The sequence below is a fragment of the Poecile atricapillus genome, chromosome 8 (genome assembly GCF_030490865.1).
Source record: "Poecile atricapillus isolate bPoeAtr1 chromosome 8, bPoeAtr1.hap1, whole genome shotgun sequence".
NCBI classification, from domain to species: domain Eukaryota; kingdom Metazoa; phylum Chordata; class Aves; order Passeriformes; family Paridae; genus Poecile; species Poecile atricapillus.
Genome location: NC_081256.1, coordinates 12,426,866 through 12,454,233, shown reverse-complemented (window position 1 = coordinate 12,454,233; position 27,368 = coordinate 12,426,866). Strand labels below are relative to the sequence as shown.

Below are 27,368 nucleotides of genomic sequence, written 5' to 3'. Positions count from 1 at the left end.
CTAAGAAACATTAATCTCTTGGTCTATTTTTTAAAAATGAAATACTAGATTGAATGTTACTTGCTGTAATGAGGCAGTGCTGAATGATGTCATGTTCTGAATTGAGCTGGTTTTCAGTTTCTGTCTATGCACTCCTCACGGTGCCCGTGCAGCTCCCCGAGGCTGTTGTGACACCAAATTCCAAAAGCACTCCCTGATCTGCATTGATCACAGGGGATCTTTACCCAAACATTATATGTGTCAGGTCTCATACTGTAAAGCACCTTCTTCACCAGCAGATTTCAAAATGGATGTGTTTGTGTTACTTGGGAAAAACGTACGCTTTGCTTTTAGCAGAAGTCCCAGAACTAGTAGGATTTTCAGTGCTTTCACGGTGCTATGAGCCATAGTTGCAAAGATCTTAATTAAAATCCTATTATGGAGAAAAAACACCATATATAATAAAAATACTTCTTTTACAATTCATTGCAGGATAGAGATTAAATGTTTTGGTATTAACTAATGATAAAAATATAAAAATTATTGTCATAACATGAAATAAACAAAATATACTTTTTAAGGTAAATAACATGAGCATACTTATCCTCATCATAGATGTGGACAATCAGATCATAAAAATATTACAGATAAATCATTAAAAGCTGTAAAAGTGACAATTTTTAAACTACAGTATTACAAGAATTCTGTTTAAAAAATAATGCTGATATTAAAAGTATATATAACCATGCATCACTTTAGAACAACTGTACAATTTCAGGTATCTGCTTTAAGTAGAGATCTCATCTTCTGTATTGGCATTTGTTTATGGTTGAAGAAATAAATATCTCAAGTATTATATTTGTTATGATGCTCTTAGTTTAATGTAAAGTTGTTCTCCCTAATAAAGATGCCACTAATAGCCACGAACTTGCACACAAGTTCCTATTACTAAATCTATTTCATATTGGAATATAAAAGTGAACTACTTGCTGCAACACAAGGTATTCATTGACCAAATGAGCCTCTGCCATAAAACAATTGTAGGTACTCAGTACCTCTGAGAAATAATCTCTGTGAACAATGATTTCATTAGGTTAATATTAATATCAAACATCATTTTGTCCCTGTTCTCAGTGAAACAAGGGGAGTAATGGTAAAGGGAGCAGAGGTAGTATCAAAGAAAATCTGGACTTGAGATACAAAGGGAAGGTTTTTCTCTTATACCTTCTCAGAGCCAGCAGAAGCATCTCAGAACTTTAAATGATGTTCTTATTAGAACACATCAAGCCACTACGAATCTCACATTTTAACCTGCTACAGTTAGAATTACCAAACAGTTCCACTATCAGCTGGACTGAGTAAAACAGGGCAGGAATGACAGTATTGTTAGTACAATGCCTGAAGAGTGGTCAGGGCACCCTCTAACCTGTCACAGATGGCATTTAATGCAATAGAGTTCTCTATTCAGTTTTTTAAGATTATATTAGCACTCAAATGCATTTTATCTGCTGGAAAATAAGGCAGCCAAGTGAGACACCACAACATTGGCAAAGCAGGAAAAAGGGAGACAGCTAGAAGAAAATAACTGCAGTTTCAAATTATGTAATTTCCTTGTGCCACAATAAGTCAAGTAATCTATAACCACATGGTTATTTTCCTCCCCCAGAGTTATCCCTCATTTTCTTTCATAAACACCCAGTAACCTGGTCAATACTTTTGACTTGAGCCCTGCTCTTGCAACACTTGCAAATACATTTAAGTTTACTCAATAAGTAGCATCTTTGGTTGCAGTAAGAAATTCACTGAACTTGTAAATCTTTTGGGACTGCTGGGGATTGATGGTTTTTTGTTAAGATGAAGCAGTAAGTGTGAGTAAGTTTAACAAGGAACTTTACAGTGGCAGGAAGAAGAAAATAACCAAGTATTTCATAGTTTTCTTAAAAAACATTTGAAAATAATTTTTAGAAGACTCACTGAAAGTGCTAACAGGAATACAGAAATAATCTTTGTCCTGCTTCCTCTCCATGGTGCAAATACAAGTTGTCCATGTTGTAAAAAGAGAATTTTAGAAAATTAAAATGAATATTTCAAACTAACACATTCTTCTCTATCATACACTGTGCCAAACTGTGCATTATCAGACTTCTGATGTGTTTGTTACTCTAAATGATTCATGAAACACTTAACATCATGGATCTCACTGATGCACATCCTGCTGGGATTAGTGATACCACAACATTTCTAAAGCTAAATAATCCAGTGTTATGCCCACACGATGTTCCGAATTCACAGATCTCAGTATTGCAACACATTTTGAAAAATGCACCCTTGCAGCACCCAATGTCACTGGGGATATGTGATTCTATCAAGGCATTGAATTCTGCTTCTGTCTGTACATAACCTCTTTCCAAATGGCAGCTTAAAACCCAGTTTGCACTGGAAAACCTACGGCCATTTCTGAGTACTGCTTTATGGTTCAGGAGGATTTTTGAAACATTTTTGAATCCATTTCTGTGGATTTGAGGTATATCAATCCAGGACAGAAGTTTGATGCCACTACCACTAACAGGTCTCTCCTAGCTTTAATCAGGTAGTGGTTGTGGGTTTTGTGTCACTTCGTGTTTTGTGGGTTTTTAAAAAATGCGTATAATAATAAAGTTTTCTGTCTTGATTTCTTAAATATAGTATATTTACTACCCCTCTGAGACCCTTCTGCAGGTGGGAGCAATAAGAAATAAAATCAATGGATATCAATAGTGGAAGCACTCTTGTAGATCCATGCCAGGACAACATCACTGTTCTCTTCCTCTGCTTTTCACCACCTTTTAGGATCATCCTTCTCAATTAAAAGACCAAGTCAGAATTCAGCTTATATTGTTTTAAATTATTGACAGAAAGTCTCCATTCAAAAGGCAGACAATTTTATGCTCATAATTCATGAAAAGAATTACCCACTAATCCTAAGTAACACTGTTCTTGAATTTTCACTTGAATATTAAGTATATAAAACACCGGAAAAGCAAATTTAAAAGAAAAAAGAGCAATTATTTTTCTACTCAGAACAACACAAAGTATTACTAATGTATTACTTAGCTGTGACTAAAACACTTACAGTATTTAAAACTTAAGAGTTTGGGATGTGCTATTAGGTTATAAATAAATACCAACGCTTTGTGCTGCACATGACAGACCTGAGTACAGAAGACGTATCTACAGGTTTTCCTCCTCTAAAACTGAAGTGTGAGTTAATCCCAGCATCTAGTTAAAATAAGTCCTTGAGTTCAGTAGGAGGTTTGCTGTATGAAAAACAGAAAATGGGGCATCTGCAGCCTCCAGGACTCCAAGGAATGAAGTAGTTTCCACTTCCACTTTAGTCAATGGAAATTGTGGCTGGATAGATGACAGTGACCAGCATGTGCAGGATCAGTTTTAAAAGTTATGCAAAGAACAACTGCCTATTTTCTTACCACAGAAAATCAGCAGGAGGCATCTCATGAGTAATACACTTCACCAGTAGCAAGTATTCATAGCAATATTCCCAAGTAATTCAATTTAGATTGCCATAAAATTGAAAAATAAAAACACTTCAAAATTTGTATGAGAATCAATAAACATTTGAAGATAGTTTTGACTTGCATACACAACTTTTTCAGCATTACAGAATGTGACAGTATAATGTATTTTGCAACTTGAATGAAAATCTATATTACACTGAAATAAATGTCTTGTAAAAACTCAATTACAAATTGCTTTGGTCTATCTGTAGCTTAATTTATCACCAAAATACAGAAAAATTATCAGGAGATCTGATAAAAAAGAATGTGTATTTACTTATAAATACATTTTCTTTGTATATAGTATTATCACGTATAAGAATACACTTAATAATAAATAAACGCTTTATTCCAATAAATTGGTGCAATCTTATCTTCACTCCATTAAAATCACTTTTGCAAAGAGTTTGATCCTGTTGTTCTTATTTCCAAGTGATGTGTAGAGCTTTCTTTATATCTTATGACAATTTGAATATATTACAATAAACCACTCAAAAACTAACAGAATTTAACAGACAGACTGGCTAACCAGTAAGATTCCATGTCTGACAGGTATATGAGCTCCACTGTCCAATATTACTTGAAAATTAAAAAATCCTTTCTGAAAACTGCAGAACAAAGAGGAAATGTTAGTAGAAATAACAAGAAAAAAGAAAGAAAACCAATGAATAATTGAATTCAAAACAGTAATCAGTCATATTCAAAAGCTGTTGCCTCTTCACTCCATCATTGCTTTTTGTATTTCAGAATTCCTATTCTAAGCTTTTCAGAGAAATATGGTTCTTCATTTGATACATCGCCAATAACACAAAATATCTTCTTTCTTAGACCAAAGGAAAATAATACAGTCTATTCAGCTGGTGGTCCTACATAACCTGTCAATGTCACATTACACTGGCTGGCTCTTCTCAAACAGGTGTACTGAGTTTCTGAAACAGAGTCAGAATGTGGAAAGTTCTGAGGTGGTTTCTACTCTTTTTGGTAATGATATAATTACAACAGCAAACAAACTCCTGACTTAGCTTCCCCTCCGTTTGCATAACCTCCAGAAACTACTCTGTTGGGATCATTCAGTTCGTCAAACAGTCCTGTTTCAATGATTTCTTCCTGCCAGGGTATAGGGACAGCTCCTGTTGCAAACTTTTTGAAGAACTTCTTGTCTTTGTCATCAAACTCAATTCCTCGTATTTCAGAGAAGTCAGCAATGTCTGCAACATCTTTGGCATAGACAACTGATGGATCTGGCACAAATGGAGGGTCAATAAGGTTTGCCTCTAACCTGTGGAAATTTATTGTTTTGAAGAAGCTGTGTTTTCTTGGGTCATCGTCTTCATTCCTGCAATAAAGCAAAAGTTTGTTCATCAGTGTGTTTTGCTCTCAGAGAGATACAGGGGTGTCTGTGTTTTGTACATGACAGTACTTCATATATATATATATATATATATATATATATATATAATGCAACACAAGTCCTTTTTTCCTAACCAAAGAACACTGCATTGTACAACATAAGGTGAGAAGCTGCAAACATTCTGATCCCATTACTCGTTACTGCACCTCTCAGGGTAAATCAGCCCAGGCAAGGTGCCACACAGGAGCTGCAGTGCTGCATCTGGGATACCCCATCCAAAGCTACACTTCCACCAGAACTAAACCTACAGCAGGGTGGGGAGGGAGAGTATTGGATTTACTGTCCCACATAGGAAGGTCAGTGATTGGCTCTGTATCTATAGGATAAGAGTACCTGTACTATAGGGTAAGAATATGTATTAAACTCTAGAACGGGGTGTATTGGGTTAATACATCTACAGGCTGACTCTGAGCAGTAATAGTCTGAATAGGAAGCTGGTGACAAATGACAATTCTCATTTTATCTTAATTCAAAGCATCTACACATTTACATCCTAAAACGCAGTTATGTCACTCAAATAATTACTCCCACTTATAGTGACTGTTCATTCAAAATAACTACTCTTATAAACTAACAAAGATTTTTTTAGGAAAGAGCCTCACAGATCATGGCATTAACAAAAGTATGTGTGCCACTGTCACAAACATAATCCTTTATTAATATAGTTAAACCAAATAAAAAAAACCCAGAAAGGACTAAATCATTGTAAATGCTTAAGTTAAATAAATCTTATGAAAAACAACTGCAGACCTCAGGGAAAACTTCAGCTGTAAAAGACTAGTGAATTGTTTCACTGTAGGCCTTAGAGAGACTTGTAGGATGTTTTCTGGTGATAAAAATCATCTGAGCCTCAAATGTGTGCTTGTTGAAGCATGACCAAAAACCACAGCTTTTGAACTATGCCTCTAGTGTCAAGGCATGCAAAGTCTGAATTTGGAATTCTAAAGAAAGGAGGAGCAGAGAGGAGCACTGTCTCTTCCATACCTATGCATTCTTTGTTTAACATATTTATGGATACACTGCTCTTGAAAACAGTAATATAGGAAAACCAAATTTGTCTGTGTTTTGGCCTCAGAAAATGGTAGTTCTGAACACATTGCTTTTTTCTTTTCCAATCTCCTTACAAAATCAAACTTAGCAAAATGTAAGCCCTCATGTATTTCAAGACAATGTTCTATGAATAAAATGTAATGCAAAACTTTGGCAAGTCTTTTCTTTACAAGTGTGCAGAAGCACCATACAGAAGCAGTAGGTTTGTGTGACTATAGAAAAATCATTATTTTTTTAATCTTAATTTCCATGCATGCAGAACAGCTCATCCAGCTTGGCACTACTGCCTGCTCCTCATGGTCCCCTGCTGTGCTTCTGGCCTGCCTTGGTGCACCCTGGGCACAGCAGAGATGAAATCACTGCTCTTTTCTGCCCCTTGCAAGAAAATTGTCACTTTGCACCTCTGCTGCCCAGTTCTGAGCAAGCCACTACCAGCCACTACCCATTGTACACCACCATGAATGACCAGGATGCCACAACCTGAAGAATGATGGATGCTGCCATCCAGGCATGCTAGGCAATGAAAAGTATTATGTTTTCAACCCCAAAGCACCATATTATGAATATACAGATTAGGGATCTTAATTTTTGCATATCCATAGGCTTGCAAAATCATCTCCTACCTTACCTAGCCAGTGACAACCAAGTCCTTGAGCAGCCTGACATGATTTGTTTACATCCACTGTTAGCCAGAAATGCATTTCAGCTGCTGTTCAAATCAACTGGTGTCCTGGGACACTGGTGAGCCAGTAGTGCTGACTGGGCAGATGCACTCACAAAAATCTCTCTTTATTTTACTTTTCCTTTCTGTAACATAAACCAAAAAGCACTAGAAGCTGCTGGAGGCTCTAAAATGGATTGCTGCAGTGTTTGGCATTCTGAAACCATAAAAAGTTTAAAAATGTAAAGCTACATGAATGCCATCTACTGGAACTGAGACATCTTCCAACTAGCTGGAGATGAACTTGTGCTCATTCCCTGTGAACTGCATTTTTACCTAACTTAAATAGGAGGAGCAAATGAATTCACATGAAGTTGGTCAATTTTGTATTCTTCCATTAAAAAAAAAAAAAATTAAAATCACTTTACAGGTTTGGGATTTGAGATATCAGTCTCAAAAACCTTGAGTGGAGAAAAGGGGTTACATCTTTCCTGAGTTAGTGAGTGAAATCACAACTTCAGTAGAAGAGTGGAGTGTTTTAAAAGGTCAGGTGTACAAAATAAAGCTGTCTTTGAGCAGCTTTAACTTATGCAACAGGCACTGCTGCGGATAACTCAAGCTCTTGTTGTCCTTAGGAGAATTACAGTGCTAATCTTTACATAACACACAGCTGTCCTGAATAGTATCACCCTGTTCAAGAGGTACGTGCAGGCTTTTATTCTGTATCATGCTCAGAGTAGACATCCTGCTGTTCACCTTCTCTAAGTATGGCACATCAGAGGAAGAATATCTTAAATCGCAGAAAATTAAAAATATTATGTGCAGTAACCTTTCTGTGTACATTTCTCATTTTGCTGAGAAGTTATGGAAGAATAAGCAGACAGAAACATTTTAAATTATTCCCCTGGAAAAGGCAATGTGGTTATAATACGTGAATCATCTGTTGCTGGTTTTGTTTCAGACTTGCTGAATGAACTCAACCAAGTCACTCACAATTTCTAAATTTCATTTTCTCTTACTCTGAAATTTGTTTACTTCACAAAGTGCTGTAAGTCCAAATGTCTGCAAAGTATGCTGCCTTTAAGTTAGAGTGCTCTGAATGTTTTTGTGTTAAATTTGCATTTAAAATAAGCTTTTAAAACATAGTAAAATAATATTGATTTTGTATTAAAGATATTCCATGTGCTGCTGAAAATAACTTTTTTCTGCTGCCTTGCACAGTTGCTGGGAAAATTAATCAAGCACAAGAGTGGCTGTCTTCATTTAGCAACAGAATATTAAGAATATGTGTATTAACCATCTATTATCTTTCATTAGAGTTAATTCTTTCAGACAAGTGTTTGCCTAGCATTCTGAAAAACTATTCCATGTTGTTACGATATATAAATTTAGAAGACTATCTATGCATTTTCAAGGAGATCCTTTGTCTATTCCACCTTTAGAGTGGTAAAGCACCTGATACATATATTTGTATTAACAGATTATTCAAATCACGGTGTATTCTAAAGATAGGTACTATTGGTTTCCTATTAAGTTTTTACATTTTTATTGTATTTCTTTAATTTTTCTATATTGCAAATGTAGATCTGCAATCTGTCTAATCAGAAATGCACTAAATTATTTATACAAACACATGCACATATCAGAGCTATTAGAAGTTAAGCATTACAAGGTTTAGCCTTGCAATTCTCTTCTTATTGAACAGTTCCTTGAAACTGCTATGTCATAGACATATCTACCAGTCTTCATCAACCCAAAGCTACCTCTGAAGTGCCCGGAGATGTTTTGCTTTATAGGAATTTGTGCCAAATATTCTTCTCACTGGGATGAGTCAGGATGACCAGAAGTTCTACAGAATTTTTTTAAAGCACTTGAGCAAAGCAGAGGGGTTAAGGTCTCTCCAGTAAGAAGCCAATGACGCAGCCTTGCAAATTAGATATCCGCAGGGAAGAGAATCCACATTGCAGATTTGGATTTCTGCCCACACCATTCCAGTAAGCAATACAGCCTAATACTCTGCATTCAGTCTGCACTAGCAAGGATGCAGGTATCCACTTGAATATCCTTTATCTTAGGAAAGAATGTGTAAGAAAAACCCTTACGACTCTTTCTCCCAAAACTGTATAGAGTCTAACACAGAAAATAACAAGAAGGCAACTCCTGTGAGTCATCTGGAGTGAGGATAGATGATCACACTATTGCAACAATATTCCTTATTTCCATATTATCTTCAAAACTTTCCACCTCTTTCTTCCTAGAAGTGAAAGGGAAAATTCATTACTCTGTAGCAAGTGAAATCTAACCCATTTTGTGCAATAAGTAAAATAACTATATTGTTTGCAGCTTTAATCTCTATTGTACTGAGAAGGCATACCTGCTTCCTAAACGGTCCTCTTTCTTCTTAGCCAAAAACAGCTTACAAATATCTTTTGCTTCCTCTGTGAAGCTGGCATGTTCAAATTTCACCTCATCTTCCAGAGTTCTTCTTCTAACCTCATCCTTATTGACCTTTTCTTTGTAATCCTTGAATGGTGTTCGCCCAGCAACCATCTCATAAATAGTACACCCCATAGCAAACCAGTCCACAGGATAGCTGTAGTCCTCTTCCTTCAGGATTTCCGGAGCCATGTAACCGTTTGTCCCAGCCTATTGCAAACACACAGACAGATTTACTATACAATGTCAATAGTGAAAAGCATACAATTAAACAGACTAGCCTATAATTCTTCCAAAATATTACTAATTCTACTGATACATTTTGTATCTAGAAACTCTGAGGTATAACTTCTTCAGCATATGGACTATATCTCTCTTTAAACATCTTGGCACATAGGAAAACTGTCTTAAATATGCTTTTCAGAGGTGAAATGTCAGTGCTATTTCTACCTAAAAGTGGTTTATTCTTAATTTCATGGTTAGCTTGCTTTCTTCCTCCATTTTATTATTTCTTTTGTTAAAGATATTCTTAGTTTTGTTGTGTAAACACAAGTAGCAATCAATTTGAAAAGATTTTAAAAATACAAAAATCAGGCATAATAATCACTGATTCCCACCCTGTGCAATGGTTATAACTGGTCCAACACAGGGCTCTACTGCCAGAGAGAAAGTTCTCATCAAGCCAGTAGCTGAGCTGCAATGAGGAAGTTCTCACCTCCCTCTTGTGGGACCAGGCCACTTCCCTCTTGGTTTCTGGATAAATGTTCTACCACCAAGGGCCAAGAAAAACTCTTAAAAAAACCGTAAGAAAGTAAACATATAAAAATTATAATTCATAAATTACACACACTTGGGTGAAGGAACAAGTTCATACTTCTCAACTAAAAAAAGATGCCTGAATAAAGCCTATTTACAGAACTAATGGCCCCTTCTCTGAGAGAAAAAATGGCCACTCTTTGAGAGTGCCTGCTTTCTTCCCAGCCCAAGCCTGCCACTTTCCCCTTGGGGGACAAGCTGCCTCTGTCCCCAGGGAGCTGAATCACCTGGGAGGGAAGTGAAGGGATCAGCTCTCTCTATGCTCTCTGCTGCACTGTTACATGAGGGAGGATGTGGGATTTCAATCGCAGCAGCATTTCCTCAGCTGAACCCACATTTACTGCTGTGTCTCATGCTCTATATTATGTATTTACCAGATGCAGCTAACAGTGATAACCATGCCAGAAGTTGCTTGAAATCTCACATCTTTTTTAAATACTGGGATTGATGAATTACCAGTATAACAAATTAAAATAAAAAACTGTGTCTGTACAAAATCCCACTAAAGCTTACTCAAGACAGTCATTATTACTGCTATCAGAATACAATCAGTGACAGAGATTCACTCTAAAGCAAAACAGTTAGAAAAACGTAAAGCTAAGCTCATTTGGACAAATTCCATTTATAAAAAGCGCAGCTCAATGGATGAATTTTATTTTACAGGGTTGGATAACCCCTCTGATTTTTGCAAATTTAGGCACAGTACTTCCAAGTCAGGTCCCCCCTTAACTTCAGCTTGTGTCACTACACATTATGACATATGATGTCTCTACTATAAACAATGCGTCCAAGAGGGAACATTTTAGCATCAATTAAAATATAAGCCTAACAGACAAAAAATTAAATCCACTTTGTTTTCTCTCTTTGTAATTTTTTTTTTTTTACTTTTAAGGATATAGAGCAAAATCCTCCATATGGTTGAAAAACAGAAATGAGATAAGAACAAAAATATCAGTCAGGTTGAAAGCAAAAGGAAAGGTTAAAAGTGAACAGTTGCCTCCCTCACTAAAGCCACAGAAGTACAGAGGAGCAGCACAGGCACTGCAGCTGCTGACATCATCCCACAGGTAATTTGTACTGCTTACACTGGGTTTCTCTAACCAAAAATATTGAGAGATACCCTAACAGTATTACATTTTAGGTATGATTACTGCTCTGTTCTGGGAAGGGGACAAATGCTCAAACCACAGACCCCAGATCCATCTGGCCTCAGAAAAACCTGGAAGGGAGAGGTCGAAAGTAGTAGAGAAATTTTGATGCAAAAGCTTGCACACAGAGCTCACTGTAGATTAGTAAACACAGCTCTAAATAGGTTTCTGGAATTTATTTTTTTTTCTCCTTCTGGGAAGCAATAAACATTCTTATTTTTTCTGAGATGAAGCTGGAGCACTAATGCCTTGAAGAACTATTGAGTCACATTATCATCAAAATGTGCCCTGACAGCACAATATGGTCCTTCTGATAAGAGATTGCTTTGCTGCAACTGAGCATCATCATACAGAACTTGGATACATCTAACATGGAAAAGTCAGAAATCTACTGTCACAGATGTGTCTCAAGGCAGATCCTTCAGACTGCCTCTTTCCTTCTGCTTATGTTTTCTCTTCCACAGCTGTTTTTACAAAAGAAGTAGTTGCCAAGTAATTTCAGTCTCTTCCATGGGCATTCTCAACATACCCTCCAGCAGGACACACCATCTGGAAGAACACCATGCTTCAACATGGTGCTTGTGTTTCTCAAGAACAGAGAAGGCAAGGCCATCACCACAGACCAAAAAGACAGCAGGACCACAACTTAACAGATAACAGAATGGACGAACAACAGCTTCCCCTCAGACTAAAGTGACAGGCTGTGGATGAGATTAAATGTAAACAAGAACTAAACTTCAGCATTCTAAATTAGTAGCACTGAAGTCTTGAGGTGCTACTGAGTTGATCCAACTCCATCTGATGAAGTCTAGAAACGTGTTATTCCTCTGATTTGTGAAACTATTTCAAGTCAGAATTTCATGAGAGCTGTTTTTCTCATAGAATTTCATCCAAACTTGAATCTCAAAACAAATTTCTCCCAACCCTGAAGCTTTCCTTCTATTCACAATGAAGGAACAGGCTAACAAGGAAGAATCTAAACCTAATCTCAGAAGATTTGACATTTAAAACCCACTAAAGCATGACAATTTTATAGCAAAAGCAAACATTTCACAAGTAGTGAACAGGAATTTTTAAGGGGGAAGAAAAAGAATAAGGGAGGAGAAATACATTAATCTCTATTTTTATCAAAACAGGAAATTGAAGAAAGGAAGAAAAGAGCTTAAATTTTGGTCTTTGGACTCTTTCTCTATATGTGTAGTTTTGGCAAAATCATTGGGGAAGAAAGGTGCTAAAGCCTGTATTAGAGCACACAAAAGAGAACTTATTCAGCATGTGGAAGAACACAGATCTTTCAAATGGAGATTGAATTCTATCTTTAGAATTAGAGAGAAGGTAATACCTAACATACCAGCGTTCGAGGGAAGGTAATACCTAACATCCCTACGCTAATCATTATGGAGAACAAGATGTAAAAATCAGATCATCTTTCCAGTAAAAGAGAACCTACAACAATAGGAAAGGCAGCCTCAATAACCTCAGGAGAGGTTTATCTAAGGAGGTAAAACAGAAGTTTTGTGAAGGGAGTTTTTAAACTGTACAACTCTCACTAGAAGTGAAATCTGAACAACAAAACATAGTGTATTAGGTGGAAAACTTATCCAATGATTCCCAAAGCAGAAGTGAATAGAAGTAAATTACTCTCGGCAGGCTGTGGAGTAAATAAGTATACTGTAAACTATATTCTAGTGAAAAAAAAAAAAAAAAAAAAAGACAGAAAGCAGAGAAATTAAAAACTACCACAAAAGATAAATGCATTATTTTTTAAAGGGGTCTATTTCCCATGGGATGATATTGAATATTTAACTCAGTTAAATTATCTGACCATACCTCAGAAGGAATATCCCCAGGTATGGGATACTGATATGCCTATCATACAAAATAGGTCTGAATGATTTTGCAGATGTTTTCATTCAGTACAATTTAGAAGCAAATTCAGAAGCTGTAGTAACTGAAACACACTTTTTCTTACTAGATCTTACTTTACATGGATAAATTTAATTATTTTATTGGGAACAGAGAAAATAAAAAACCCATACTCAAAGTTAATTCTTTTGTTGTCAACTCTACACTACTAGGATGTTGACTGGGTTTTGATGGAGACCAAGCACATTATTCTCTTCTTTCCTGTACAATTCCTGGTAACACAAGGTAGCATTTGAATATATGTGCTAACTAATCAAGGGATCTTACAAAGACACAAACACATGATATTACACCTTCACTGACCTGGAAACATCTAATGGGACACAATAAATAAAAATATCACAAAGAAGACAAAGAATGTTATATTATCCAAACTTTTTACTAGAGACAGAAATCTTATGCCATTGTAGAGGCACAGAACTTTTTGAAGTGCAGTCAGTACAACACTAGCTATTTTTTGCTTGCTCTCCATCTAATATTGTCTTTCGTGATAAGCAGGATGCCTTACTTGCATATGCTGCTTGAATTATAAAAATAGTCATTACATTTCAGTCAATTAAATTTTAATTGACCTGCTTTTGAAAAGGGTTCACAGATCTATTTTCCCTTTATTTCACTATCTTGAGAACAACCCAAACGATAATTTTTCAGTAATCCTCTAAAATGTAATGACCAAATGCTGCCCTTGGTTACATTAGCAAAGAAGTTCTGTTGAGTGGAATTATTGCTTTGAGTGTGATTTGACAGGGCATAGTAGAAATGACTCATCTGAAAGTATACAAATGTTTCTTTTGTGAAATGGGATCCTGCATAAATTTTTCAAAGGTCACATAATTATAATCTTTTAGTAATTCAAGATGCGATCCTGAGAAGCACTAAGTGCACTCAGATCCCAGAGCTGTCAAAGGGCACTTGGCACAGCACACTCGGAGCAGAACCAGGCCCGTGGTGCAAGAGCTCACACACCCTGTGACTGCTGTCCTGCCAGGGGACAGCCCCTGCAGCACCGCCGCTGTGCCAGCTTCCAGCAGGTGCAGGCAGGAAACAGAGAACTCTCTGCAGCTTTCAGCAGCACAGAAACAGGCAAATGGCGAGAAACAGGATTTAGATCTTGCTACCTTTTCCCACAGATCTCTGCAAAACAAACTCAATTGATATAAAAAACCAAACAGTAAAGCAAATCAGAATGTCTATCTTTTGTTTGCCATGGCACAAGAACTGTTGAACAGAGGAAAAAAAACAAGCTGAGTTTAGCTCTATCAGCTGTTTCCTGGGGCTCGGTCCTTCCTTCCTCCAAGGGGTGCCACTGCCTGCTTTGTTCTCTTATCCAGCTGTTCCTCCATTCCTTCAGCAATGGCCTTAATAGACCCTGCAGGAATGCAGGAACAGACCACAGAAATCTCTTCCCTGCACACAAGCTAACAGGCCTTAGATGTGGAGAACAACACTGATCTGCCTTTTACTCCCTTCACCATCTTAAGTCTTCTCCCAAGAATCACTGTGAGGAGGAACAGAGCGTAATTTAAACGAGTTACACAGAATTGCAGTTCCTCCAGTTTCTCACCACGCATTCATACAGTAACAAGAAACCAGCTGACCCAATTAATAGGCAACTATTTTTTTAAATTTTAAATAAGATAAAGCTAAATCTAAATAGAGCAAAAGGCACTCTGGAAAGTCACACAGAATAAAGCTTCTGGCATATTGTTAATGCTTAGCAGAGGAAGGGACCTCCTGATGGGATGGTCCATCATGAATTGTTAGGCTACTGATTCAGAAGAACACAAGGAGGACTCTTCAGAGTACCAGAAGAAGATAATAAGAAAGACAATATTGGAGCTTAGGAGCTACTGAATCCCACATGCTTATGTAAGATTCAAGAGTAAACTTTTTTTGATTTTCACATAAGAAGATAATTTTCATAGGGAAAGTTTTGTGCTTTAAAAAAAGTCCACACAGGCAAAAGCACAAAAGGGACAAAACAGATTTTTGCTATATTAGAAAGAAAGAAAAAAATGGCCCTGGGTTCAAAGTCACTAACTGGAATAGTAAAAAAAATCCAGCATTGGTTTATAATGTTTTAAGCTTGGCCATCAGGAATCACTGAAATGAAGGAAGTTGCACAACAAAAGAGAAAGCCACTCTGTGCAGTAGGGACTGCTGCCTGTGTGCTCCTCCTAGGGAAGAGCAATAGACACAGTTACGACACAGTTTCAGTTTAGCTTCACACTGCATGGAAGTCAAAGGGATAAAGGGCTTGAGAAAGGACAATCCAGTAGCTGGGCACCAATTCTAACTTTGGATTCTAGATCAGCTCCCTGCTTTCTTCCTGCATGATCACACATAAACCTTTCCCTCAGATCCTGGCTGAAGAGAGAACCTGCTAACAATCCCATCTCAGTGAAGTGTCATCAGAAGATATCAGAAGGTGTTCACAGACAGGGAAGCAATCAGACATAATAGGATGGAGCATTTAGGACAAACAGAACACTCGGTAGACAGTCTTAAGCACACAATTAGAATTCAAGAATTACAGTGGTTCTCTAATCTTCCTGTAACATGATTTTCCCTTTAATTTCCTTCTAAATTTCTTCGGATCATTTCCCATCTGTAATGTAGAAATAATACTACTTCAGGGATATTTGTGGTTTCATTTTTTAATGACCACAGAATATTCCATAAACAGCGTTAATAAGGGAGAGAACTCTCCATCTACTTAGCTCTGTCTGTATTTATGAAACTCTTCATAATGAATGCAAATACTGTCTCATGGTACCATTCTTCCTCAGAAAGGGGACGCCAAAGAGAAATCTGCGTTCTGTGACATTGTGACTGAGGGGACAGGACCGCAGGCTGCCCTGGGAAGGGCAGGGGCCCTCCGGTGTAGGTACAGTCACTGTAGGTTAAGCAGTGCAAACGTCAGTGAGGCCTGGAGAGTTACTGCTGATCACCGAAATCCATGGATTTAATCCACCTTATCTTCCAAAATTATGACTAAGGTTGGAGGTACCGTTCTTCAAAACGTAAGTCCAAGGAGATGGGTACTGGCTGCATCAGACCAATGACCCACACAGCCAGCTCACTGTCTGTGAATTATATTCACACAAGTGAATACATAGGGAAGTCTCTAAGAGGCTGGTGTGTACATTGAGACTTCTCTCTGCTTTCCTAGACTCCAGCTATTTGCAGTTCAAGGGCTTCCAGAGATAGAATGGTTTCTCTCGACAAAACTTCTTCTATCAATTGTCCACTCTCCCCCAAACCTAGATACATTTGTAGAGCCTACAAAACCTTTTGCAAGAGTGTCCTGCTGCTTAACTACATTCTGGTTTAATATCAGCTTTAAGAACCACCCACCTGCTACCTTTCACTAGCAGATTTTAAACTCGAATAATGGGCAAAACTGAGCCCCCCAGTTTTCACTTGCCTATGTCTGCAATTCTAGGATTTTACTCTGTCTTCCTAAAAAGAACTAATTGCATGTCTGTTAACTGAAACTACTCATGACAGCAAGTGGAATGTCACATCTGGTCCAGTAAGGACAGAAGTATTACATTCCTCATCATCTCACAGCTTACTGTTTCTGCAATACTGCTTCTGGTTAAAGCTGTCAAATCAAAAGTTCAAAGAATTACAGTGTCAGACAAATGTTGCATTTCTTATCCAATGAAATAAAAAATCTTTGACTATGATGAGTCAATGTGTGGCCCACTGGATGATTTACCTAAGGGATCATTCCAGAATGTACACTTTTTATAGAAAATTCTATCGCATTAATTGTCAGATTAAGCTGAATGAGGAACAGTGGTGAAAGTCATGTCAAGACCTTGTGCTACATCATAAAGGGCTCCAATGTCATTCCCTGGCAGAAAAAATGGATGGCACACTGTATGTAGGAAAAGTATTTCATGGGACATCTTGCATTCTCTTAATTTGAGATGACTACAGTATTCTCTCTGCCATATCCAAAACTGCAAGAGGCAGAATGATCCCACAAAATCATTTTTGTTCCTTCACTCTCATGATCATGGCATTCATATAATTAGTTTGGAAAAGATTCTAAGATCATTGAGCCCAACCATTAATCCAGCACTTCCAAGCCCACCACTAAATAACATCCTTAAGCCCCACATCTACACAACTTTTAAATTCCTCCAGGGATGGTGACTCCAGCACTTCCCTGGGTAGCCTGTTCCAGTGCTTGACAACCCTTCTGAGAAAGAAACTTTCCCCAATATCTAATCTAAACATCCCCTAGCACAATTTGCGGACATTTCCTCTTGTCCTATCAGTTGTTACCTGGGAGGAGAGTCCAATCCCCACTTTGCTACAACCTTGTGTCAGGGAGTTGTAGAAAACAGCGAGGTCCCCCTGAGTCTCCTCTCTCCAGTTCCCTCAGCTGCTCCTCACCAGACTTGTGCTCCAGACCCTTCCCAGCTCTGTTGCCTCTCTCTGGACACACTCCAGCATCTCAGTGTCTTTCTGGCCGTGAGAAGCCCAAAACTGAATACAGGATTCAAGGTGCAGCCCCAGCTGTGCTGAGCACAGGGGCACAGTCACTGCCCTGGTCCTGCTGGCCACACTATTGCCGGTACAGGTCAGGATGCCATTGGCCTTCCTGCGCACCTGGGCACATACTGGCTCATGTTCAGCTGGCTGTTGACCAACAACCCCCTTTTCCCACTGGGCAGCTTTCCAGCCACTCTTCCCCAAGCCTGTAATCTGCAGGGGGTTGTTGTGACCCACTGCTTTGCCTTACAGAACTTTGTAGAACTGCCATCAGCCCATCAATCCAGCCTGTCCAAATCCCTCTGCAGAGCCTTCGTGCCCTCCAGCAGATCCACATTCCCACCCAACTTGGTGCTGTCTGCCAACTCGCTGAGAGTGCACTTGATCCCCTTGTGCAGATCATCACTGAAGACATAAAACAGGGCTGGCCCCAGTACTGAGCTCTGGGGAGCCCCACCAGTGCCCAGGTGCCAGCTGGATCAAATTCCATTCCCCACACTCTCTGGGCCTTGCTGTCCAGCCCGTTTTCACCCAGCAAAGAGAGCACCTGTGCGAGCCATGAGCAGCCAGGTTCTCCAGGAGACGCTGTGGGAAACAGTGACATAGGCTTTACCACAGTCCAGACACATCCACAGCCATCTCCTCATCCACAAAGTAGGTCATGAAAGGAGATGACACTGGTCAAGCAGGACCTGCCTTTCCTAAACCCACACTAGCTGGGTCTGATCCCCTGGTTGTCCTGTATGTGCTGCATGATCACATCCACATCACAGGATGATCTACTCTGTTGTTGAAGTTCTCTGGTACCAAGGTCAAGCTGACAGGCTGGAAGTCTCCTGGATCCTCCTTCCAGACCTTCTTGCGGATGGGCATCACATTTGCTAATGTCCAGCCAACTGGGACCTCCTTGGTTTTCTGGGACTGCTGGGAAAGTCATGATGGGAAGTGACTCGCTGAGCACTTCTGCCTGCTCCCTCAAGACCTTGCATAGGTCCCAACTGGCCCCACAGACTTTTGTGGTGAGGCTGCATTCTGTAAAGTACATTTCAGAGATCAAAAAATCTGAAACACCTAGCATGATGACGCACCTCATAACAACAATTTTTAAAAACAAAGTTCTGCTAGTAAAAACATCACCAATTTTACATGTCATACTTCAAAATGTATAAGCAAAACAACAGCAAGCGCCTCTAATTCCGAGCAAAGAGCTGTCATTTTTTCAAAGTGCAAAGGAAGAATAAATTTTTACAGAATCTTATCCAATAAGAATACCATGTGATAATGAACAAAGGTCAACTGTAGAATAGCTTGCTGAGTTATTTTTTATTTCACAAGTCTAAACCCTCCTCCTGCTTTTCAGCTGCCTTGAAATTAAACTGCAAGTTTCAGGAACATCTAAATAGATTTCCTTGTGTTTTCCTAAGAAATAGAATCTTATAATAAACAAACATACAGGAGGGCAAAAGGACATTTTGAGTAAGATTTTAACCAAAACATGTTTTTCCTATAAAAATATTATGATGTCCTTCAAATATATAAAACATAGCACAGGAAAACTGTGAAGAAGCCTGAAACCTCTGAAGATATGAATGCACTTTTATAAATACTACAAAAATATGTTTATGTTATTTTTCACAGTTATTATGTCAATATTTAAGCTCTTTGGCTCACATGCATCTGCACAAAAGTTCTTCTTCACATTTACATGCAACAGTTGCTTTTCACAAAAGCCATACCCAGTAAGGGCAGAAAATTCTTCCCTAAATAAACAGCAAATACACACTAACTTCTGGAAAAACGGAATTAACTTGAGATGGAAGCTCCTCATTTCTGTCATATGCAAAAAACCCCTAGTGCTAGAATCAAGTGTGTACATAACTAGACAAAACACTTTGCCTGTGTAAAAGCCATCTTTGCTGGCTCTCAGTTTCTCCTTGTCCATTTCAATTATGTAAGACAGAGAATACAGTAACATTTCAAAAGCCATCATTTTAAGATACAAACTAGTTCCTGCAGGGTCTTATCAACAGATCAGATCAGATGCAACACATACATTTATAGGAAGTCATAATGACATTTAAAGTCCTGAACAGTTTTATTAACACTGGGTAAGAGTTTATTCCTGCTTGCAGCACTGTCAGTAAGAGCTCTGCCTGAGCAAATATGCGTAGACACATTTCTTGGTAGATTGCACAGGTGCATGTAGCTATCATGAGAAGATTCCATAAAATCCATGTATATTTAATGAAGGAAAATTACATTATAAGTAGCTTTCAACTGTTTTCTACTTTTATTTTTCAAGACTGTTATTATTCAAACTTGTGTATTTTAATTATTTTTTTTTGGTGATTTCTCCATTCCAGGGCCAGCTGGCACTTCACAAAGACAAATCAGCACACTTAGTGAAATTCAAGTTTTCTAAATTTTGTAATTATTACTGTATCAATTACTTAAAACTACAGTATAAGTTCAAAGTACATTCACACAGAATGCTGGATGTTTCTCCTTGCTGCTTTAGTAACTGAAAAGAGAGGGAGAAAACTAAGGTTGGATATCCAACTCATTCAAGAGCTTTGTAAGGAGCACTGTTTCTGAAAGCAAGGCGTGTTTATTTTTAACAGTTATGAGCAATTGGTATGGAGCACACAAGTGCTTTCAAAAGGGGTGTACGTAATGGCAGTACTTGAAGGATACCAAGGCTACTTCTTCAATTATATAAGTACTGAATCATCAATTGCACAATGCTTATTTTGAAGCATAAACACCCTTTATTTTTTATTAAGACCACGTTGAAATCATCCACGTAAAATTCAACAAACCTTTTTACCCAGAAAGAATATTTCTTTAGCTGATGAACAGTATATAAACATTATCATTTTGCAGAAAGCCTCAATGAAAACTTGGAAAATGTCTAAAACAGGAACTCATTAACAAGCTTATTACTTGTGCCATGTGATAACCTAATCACCTAATAAGATTTACAAAAGGGATTAATGGATCCTCCAGATGATGTATGGGTGATGTGCATTTATTCATACATGAGAGGACAGGAATTTTTTTCTGCTTTGAAAGCAAAATAAATGTAATCTTTAATGGCTTGTATAGCTATGAGAGTATATAAAACTTTCAGAATTCATCAAAATAGTGTATTTTTTTTTGCAACCTTTAATGAAATGAATACACGGATAAATCCATATATTATATACTATAGATCAGTAGCAATATTCCTTAATTAGTGACTGAAAATTATAAGCCTTAAATTGTCATTTGAAACCATCATCTAAAATCTAGAAACAGCTTTATGATATTAGGCACTTAGATGTCAGTATGAAACAGATTTGGCCTGGAAGGAATATATATTCTGCTTTAGCTTATAACAATGCCCTTATAAAACTGTGTCTACAAAATGGTGCAACTGATTAAATTTCATTTCATAAATCTGTCTTGGAGCCATACATTCCTTTGGGTGAAAAAAGAAAAAGTGATGTCTACAGGTCTGGTTAAGTGATAACAATTTGGTAGTCTTACTCAAAAAACATGTTATGACATAAATTTTCAGATAATTTTAAGTCAGAATGTAACTATCATTAGTAGACAAAAATTAATTTAAGAGCATCATTCCTCTTTTATTACAGGAGTACGTGGTGAAGCTTAATGTAAGTTTTGTAAATGTGCTCTTTGGTCTTCCTGTGTATAACATAAGTATAAAAAATAATAATATCCAGCTCTCATATAATGTTTTTTAGAAGCTTTCAAATATGACTGTTTTACAGAAATAAAAAGAAAATTACAGGAATTCTTATATTAACTCATTTATAGTTACAATACAAAAAATGAAAAAAACCCCAACTTTTTCATCCATCTCCTATTTCAATATAATGTAGGAATAAAACTGCCTTTAACTGCAATTTCTTACAACACATTACAAGTACATTATTCATTGCAGTTTTTGCTCTAATAAAAGCAGCCATGTAATGGTGAATAGAACTTCTAAAACCAACAAAAGAAAAGGCACTAACAATTTGATGGCTGTCATAGAAGATGAGTAAGCACAACCATTTTGTCCAATACTGCTTTGAGATTCTACCAGAATACCAACAGAAGTGGTTACATATTGCTAAATACACTCTTTGAGGTTTTTTTCCTTCTGCCAAACCCCACATATTTGCAAGTAAGAAAAACTGCCCTTTGACAAAACTATTTGGTCTGATCATAGCAACTACATGCCCCTCTAACTTGCAAAGCACAGCAAGGTTTATACCTTTGGGCTCACTGATGAAAATGCCATCTTTACAAACAAAACAACATTCTCATTTCACATAAGCTCTACTGAAAAACCTGCCTTAGCTTCCACAGAAGCTGTGTTTTTGTATCCAAAACATTATGCGGTTTAATTTTAAAATTATTTACTACCTATGCAAACAGCAATTTCCACACTTTCTATCAGTGAGAAATAAAACCACTCATAGTACAAACTTCTTCAATTGCCAGGAAAAGATCCTTCAAAATTACTGAATTTAACAACATCAAAAGACGCGCACTCAAACATGATGTAGAAGGCCATTAGTGGGTCCTCTCTTCTACTGAACTTCTAATGTGAATTTGGGGACTTTAACATAGACCAGTTCATAATGTTGCTTCCATTTCTTCATATTCTTAGTGTATTTCAGACACATTCTCTCATTATACAGATATTTAAGCTCCAGATACCTTGAGAGAAATATGTCTTTTTCACAGTTAAGCTACCTGAATACATATTTATTGTGTAAATCTTCTGACGTTATTACAAATCCAGGTTAGTTTGGGATGACCACAGGCACAGCTGAAGTGCTGCACAATCTAATTGTGCACACAAAATCCAGATGGTCATCCATCTTTTTCTTCCACACATGTAGACATGCATGGACATTTACAAACTGTTGAGTCTGCTAACCTTTTCAGGAATTAATTTGTGTGGGGAAGGCTGGAAATCATTTATTATGTAACATCATGCACACCTGCAATACAGTAGCATCACTTAAGAGTAACATGTAAGACACTGTATTCTCCTAGGAGCAAAAGTGGAACACAGAAGAGTCATATCTTTGACTGCTATTCATTAAACAATTGCTTAAATCCCTGACTATGTGGTACTCCTTAAGGCACAAAACATCTGCCTCCCTAAAGTCATTGGTTCAAGAGCTTATCTTAAGGGAAAAAGGTCAAGTAGATTCTACTGTTTCTGTGCAAAAGAAGTTATTTTACCACATGCAGCAGCTAAAGAGTTTATAAACCTAATCTTATGATCCATCTCTCAGAGTGAATGACTACTTTAGGTCTTTAGCAAAGAGTAAGTTCCAGGGAATTTAGTCTTGGACTTCACTTCCCCCTGGCCACATTCAAAGAATTTGTACTCACCCTCTGGGTGATGCTTTTTCCCTCTTTGACTTGCACTGCCAATCCCAGATCTGACAGTCTGCAATTCCCATTATCATCCAGGAGGACATTCTCTGGTTTCATATCCCGGTACACAATTTTGATGGAATGGAGATGCAGAATCCCACAGGTGATCTGAGCTGAATAAAAGATGATCCTTTTCATTTCCAAGCCCCTTTCTCCCACATTGTAGATGTGATACTTCAGATCCCCTCCATTCATGAGGCTCATAACAAGACACAGATGGGTTTTGGTCTCATAGGCATAAGCTAGTGTGACTATGAAAGGGCTGTTGACCTTCTCCAGAATCTCTTTCTCCAGCAGTGCCATCTTCTCTCCACTTTTCTTTTTCAACCTTTTCTTATCCAGTTTCTTGCAGGCATACATCTTGCCAGTATTTTTGACCTGGATGGCACAAACCTAGAGAAGATGCACATGGAAAGGTAACGAAGGAATTTTACACAGAGACTGGAAAATCAAGGGTAGTAACAGGCAGGAATTGGGGAATCACTGATGCCTTTTAGTAGCTGCTGATGCTAACTTCTGTGAAGGGTATATTAGCACAGCAAACAAGGAAAAAATAAGCGCACAATCAGTTCTGTTCTGGACCAGCAGTATATGGTGGCCCTGATGCAAAGTTCTTGAGGCTGCCACATGTATTAGCAAATAAAAGGAACAAGGACAAGAAGAAAAATCTGTAACCATGAGAATAAGCAGCATATACAGATTGCATCTGTACAGTTAAACTCTTAAAAAATCTCCATACTGCACCTTGGGAACAGATCCTGATGTGTGTTTTTCCCTAAACTGCAGCTAGGAATTACCTGGGAGTGGTATGAGATAGCACAGGCTAAGATGATGTCAAGGAGCAGACTAATAGATAACTACATGAATATTCATGCAAGTTTTTTTAAAGAAGACTGCTTTTTTACTAGCATCAATACAGAATATAAAAATGTTGAAGTAGCTTTTTACTAACAAGAGTCTCTATCACAGTATAAATAACCCAGCCTGATTTCTGGAAAATGGGCAATCTGAAGGGGCATGTTTTACAAATCTTCATACAATGACTTAATCCACTGCTCTTTGTAAACCCACCTGCTACTCTTGAAAGGGGAGAGATGACTCACAGCCTTAAAAATACAAGCTCTTACCTCTCCAAAGCCACCTTTGCCCAGCACTCGGAACTCAGAAAAGTATTTATCAGTTACTGGTTGCTTCTCAAACACTTTCCATTGGATGAATTTGTCATAGAAGGGGCTGTTCTGGAAATCCTGGAAGGGTTTGTCTTTAAAGAAGACTTTGGTTTCCTCCTTGGCCAGCTGCATGATGTTCTCATAGTCTTTTGCAGCAGCTGCTTTGCACTTGCTGACCAAGTCAGAGCTCATGAAAGACAGATAGTTTTTGGCGCCTTCCTTAAGAAAATTGGTGACAATATTCTCCATGGTACTGCTCTTGAGACTGTCCTCTGCCAACTCCCAGTTTGATACCTCATCCAGGAAGTCCCTAGCTACCAAATATTCTGGCACTGTCTCTAAGAAGTCTCTGAAGAATCTCTTGCCAATGGGCTGCTGTTCACAGATGCTGTCATAGTCACCAGCAATGGACTCTCTATGCTGGCTGCACTCCTCAATCTTGGGCAGCGAGAGGCTCTTACGCCTCTTTTGCATTTCCTTGGTGTCTCCTTCCCCACTCTTCCTTGCCTGGAGGTAGGCAGTGTTGGCAATGAGGTTGTCGAGCCCCCCCATGTCACACATCTTGGCAAGCCCTTGGGGTGGCAGAGCCTGGTTCAGACAAAATGAGTAACTTCCAGGAGCTGTGCTGTAGCTGCACTGCACTTCTCCCTGATAGTGGTGTGTGAGAGCTTCTGACAAACACCAGGGAGACTAACTGCTTTTGCATTAAATACCTCTCAAGGATTTTCACTAAGTACCTTTAGGTATAGGCACCATTTGTGGAAAGTGACTGGTAAGAGGTTTCTCTGTAAGAAGCTTTGAGTTTGCTATGTATAGCTGAGGGATGACATCCTAGGCAAACCTTCCCACTGGCAGTACCAAATGCACGTGGTTTGGCTGGTGTTTTTCAGAATGGGCCCCAACAACCTTTAAATGTACAAAGATTCCCTCTACATGCACTGATTGCATGGAACATACATAGATTACTGGCTGCAATACATGCACTCTCCAGCTCAGGGGCACTTCGGCCACAGTCAGCAGGACAGGCCTGGATCTCCCCGTCAACATCAAACACCAGCAGACTAATAACTGGTTTTATGAAAAGCTTTTATCACAAATCTGCCATGCCTAAAAGACCTTGACATAGATGAACATGAGATGTTGAGCTTTAAATTATCACACAATTCAATGCTCAGAGTATTCACACCTCCAAAACTCAAGTTATACTCAACATCAGTGACTGAGCCCCACAGACAGCTCATGAAAACCCTGCTGCCTCGTGTGGCTCTGTCTGAGCAGATTACATGCAGAGGCTAAGGACTGCTGCTGGTCTAAAAATAATGATCCTTCTATACGAAACAACACAGCTCTGACTTCATCTCCTACCCACAGAAAAAAGAAAAACACTTCAAATGAACAGCCAAATCTTGCCAAGACACTTCCATATGTTGTTTTGGCCTCAGTTTATTTTCCCTGCTGAGCTTTATGACAGAAAGTGGTTGGATGAGAAGGTGGCAACAGCATATAGCTGAGGTGACATCAACAAAGGGACAAAGCTGATTAGAATCAAGTGAAGGCAAATTCCACCTGACTTCACTTGCGGGCTGCCTCCCAGGACGCATTTTTTTTCCCTTCAAGAGAATAAAAATTATGTGCGGCACTCACTAGGCTAAGCCCCCTTCTGCTGTGGGGTCAGGTGATTTGGCTGTTAAAACTTTCCTTAAATATAAGGAAGGTATTATGAGAACAAGAAAAGAAGTAACACCGGGGTCAAGCTGTACTCTTGAGGTCAAGGTCAAGTTTCTTTTTTTTCTTTTTTCACAATCTTAGAGCAAGCTGAAGAGCTGAATCACAAAATCTAAACATCAAGAATAATAAGAGGCACCTTTCAGACTCCCTACAGTAAGTGTTAAGCCCTTTTTGGCTGCTTTTTGCCACTCTACAACCACACAGTATTGTTTTTCCATGCTTAATCCTGTCTGCATTGAATCCATTTGACATACAACTCATACTTGTACTCTATGAAATTCCCTTGGAGGCGTCTATTTCCAGGAGTGATGGAGAGGATCATTGCAAACTGCTGTGTGTGCACAAGAACAGGGAAAGCCTGTCCAGTTCTGCCAGGTGAGAGCAAGCACAGGGCGAGAGGTCACATAAAAGGCTCAACAGAGCAGCCAAAAGTGTGGGCAACGCTGCAAAGAGCCAATGGAAGAAACCAGGAATTCTGCTGGTGACTGTCCTGAAAATGGGGCCTACAGCAACACATTCCTATAACACCCTGGGTAGAGAAAGGCATGAAAGGAGGCAATAAAGCTTCAATTTCAGCTTTTTTTAAAATAAAGCTTCTAATTTTCTAAAATTCAGTTGGGCCTTTTTTATGTTTGGCCATAATATCCACCACAGCTCAAAGAGCAGGATAAATGGCTGGTAGCTGGGGCCCTAAAGCTGAACTCAAGCTTAGACCAAATATTGGTATATTCATGCCTAAGCAAATCAAAGAAATACCTAATGCTTATAGCACCTACATAAGACAGACACATTTACAGCTCCAAAGACCATTCTATCAAATTAATTAGAATATTTCCCAGTTTCTGTGGAACATAAATTCTCTCTAAATTAACATAACTTCATGAAAAGAAAAATAAAATAATATGAACATTGAACATATTACTCCAGTCACTTCTGAGATTTGCTTGCTGACTTATCCAAATCTACTCAGCATTTATTAAATACGGGAGAAAAGCAGATCAGCATTAATCTATTAGTTGATAATCACTATTTAAGGCAGGGTTACCTGCTCATAAAACAGTATGTTTGGGTAAGAAGCAAAAATTATTTATTTTGCATGTACAAGAGGTGAACAATTACAGAACTGAACATGGGGATATACTAAAAACCATGCTAATCAAGCATATCAAGGTATGATTTGGAGAAGTTCTCTGGTGTAAAGCTCATAGAAAGACTGGGACTTTGGCTAATCTCTAAACCACAGAGAAAACATGCAGGACTTAAAATTCATTACTTTATGTTCTAGGTGAACCTCAATTACTGGTCAACAAGATATAATATGCAAACAGGTACACAAAAAATACCAGCTGCTTTGATTTCAACATTAACTTTCCTAATACCTCATTTGTGTCATCACCCCTTTGAGCTGACACTTCAGAAAAACTCTTCCACAACTGTAATTCTCAGCTACTCCTGCCATGTACATGACATGAGCTAAAAGCAGGGTTTGGTACTTTCCATATTCACCTATAAATCAAAGAAAAATGAAGAAAAGTCCTC

The 27,368-nt window shown here is 38.2% G+C and overlaps 1 protein-coding gene across 1 annotated transcript; it reads right to left on the bottom strand.

Annotated features, from left to right (window-relative positions):
• Positions 1 to 1,957: 1,957 nt before the first annotated feature.
• On the bottom strand, positions 1,958 to 27,312 carry GRK7 (G protein-coupled receptor kinase 7). The gene is made up of 4 exons (XM_058844424.1): positions 24,060 to 27,312; positions 22,888 to 23,325; positions 9,030 to 9,301; positions 1,958 to 4,869 (listed from the first exon to the last, which is right to left on the bottom strand). Exons 1-4 carry the CDS (start codon positions 24,660 to 24,662, stop codon positions 4,527 to 4,529), a joined length of 1,656 nt encoding a protein of 551 aa, XP_058700407.1. The 5' UTR covers positions 24,663 to 27,312; the 3' UTR covers positions 1,958 to 4,526.
• Between the last annotated feature and the right edge of the window lie 56 nt (positions 27,313 to 27,368).

What these genes read in the sequence shown, in the direction of transcription:
- GRK7 (XM_058844424.1), bottom strand. Translation starts at nt 24,662, where the DNA reads ATGTGTGACATGGGGGGGCTCGACAACCTCATTGCCAACACTGCCTAC. An exon ending in GCAAAGGTGGCTTTGGAGAG is followed by an intron (nt 23,326 to 24,059) that starts GTAAGAGCTTGT and finishes CATCTTCTCTAG; the next exon opens with GTTTGTGCCATCCAGGTCAA. An exon ending in GAGGACCGTTTAGGAAGCAG is followed by an intron (nt 4,870 to 9,029) that starts GTATGCCTTCTC and finishes GCTTTATTGCAG; the next exon opens with GAATGAAGACGATGACCCAA.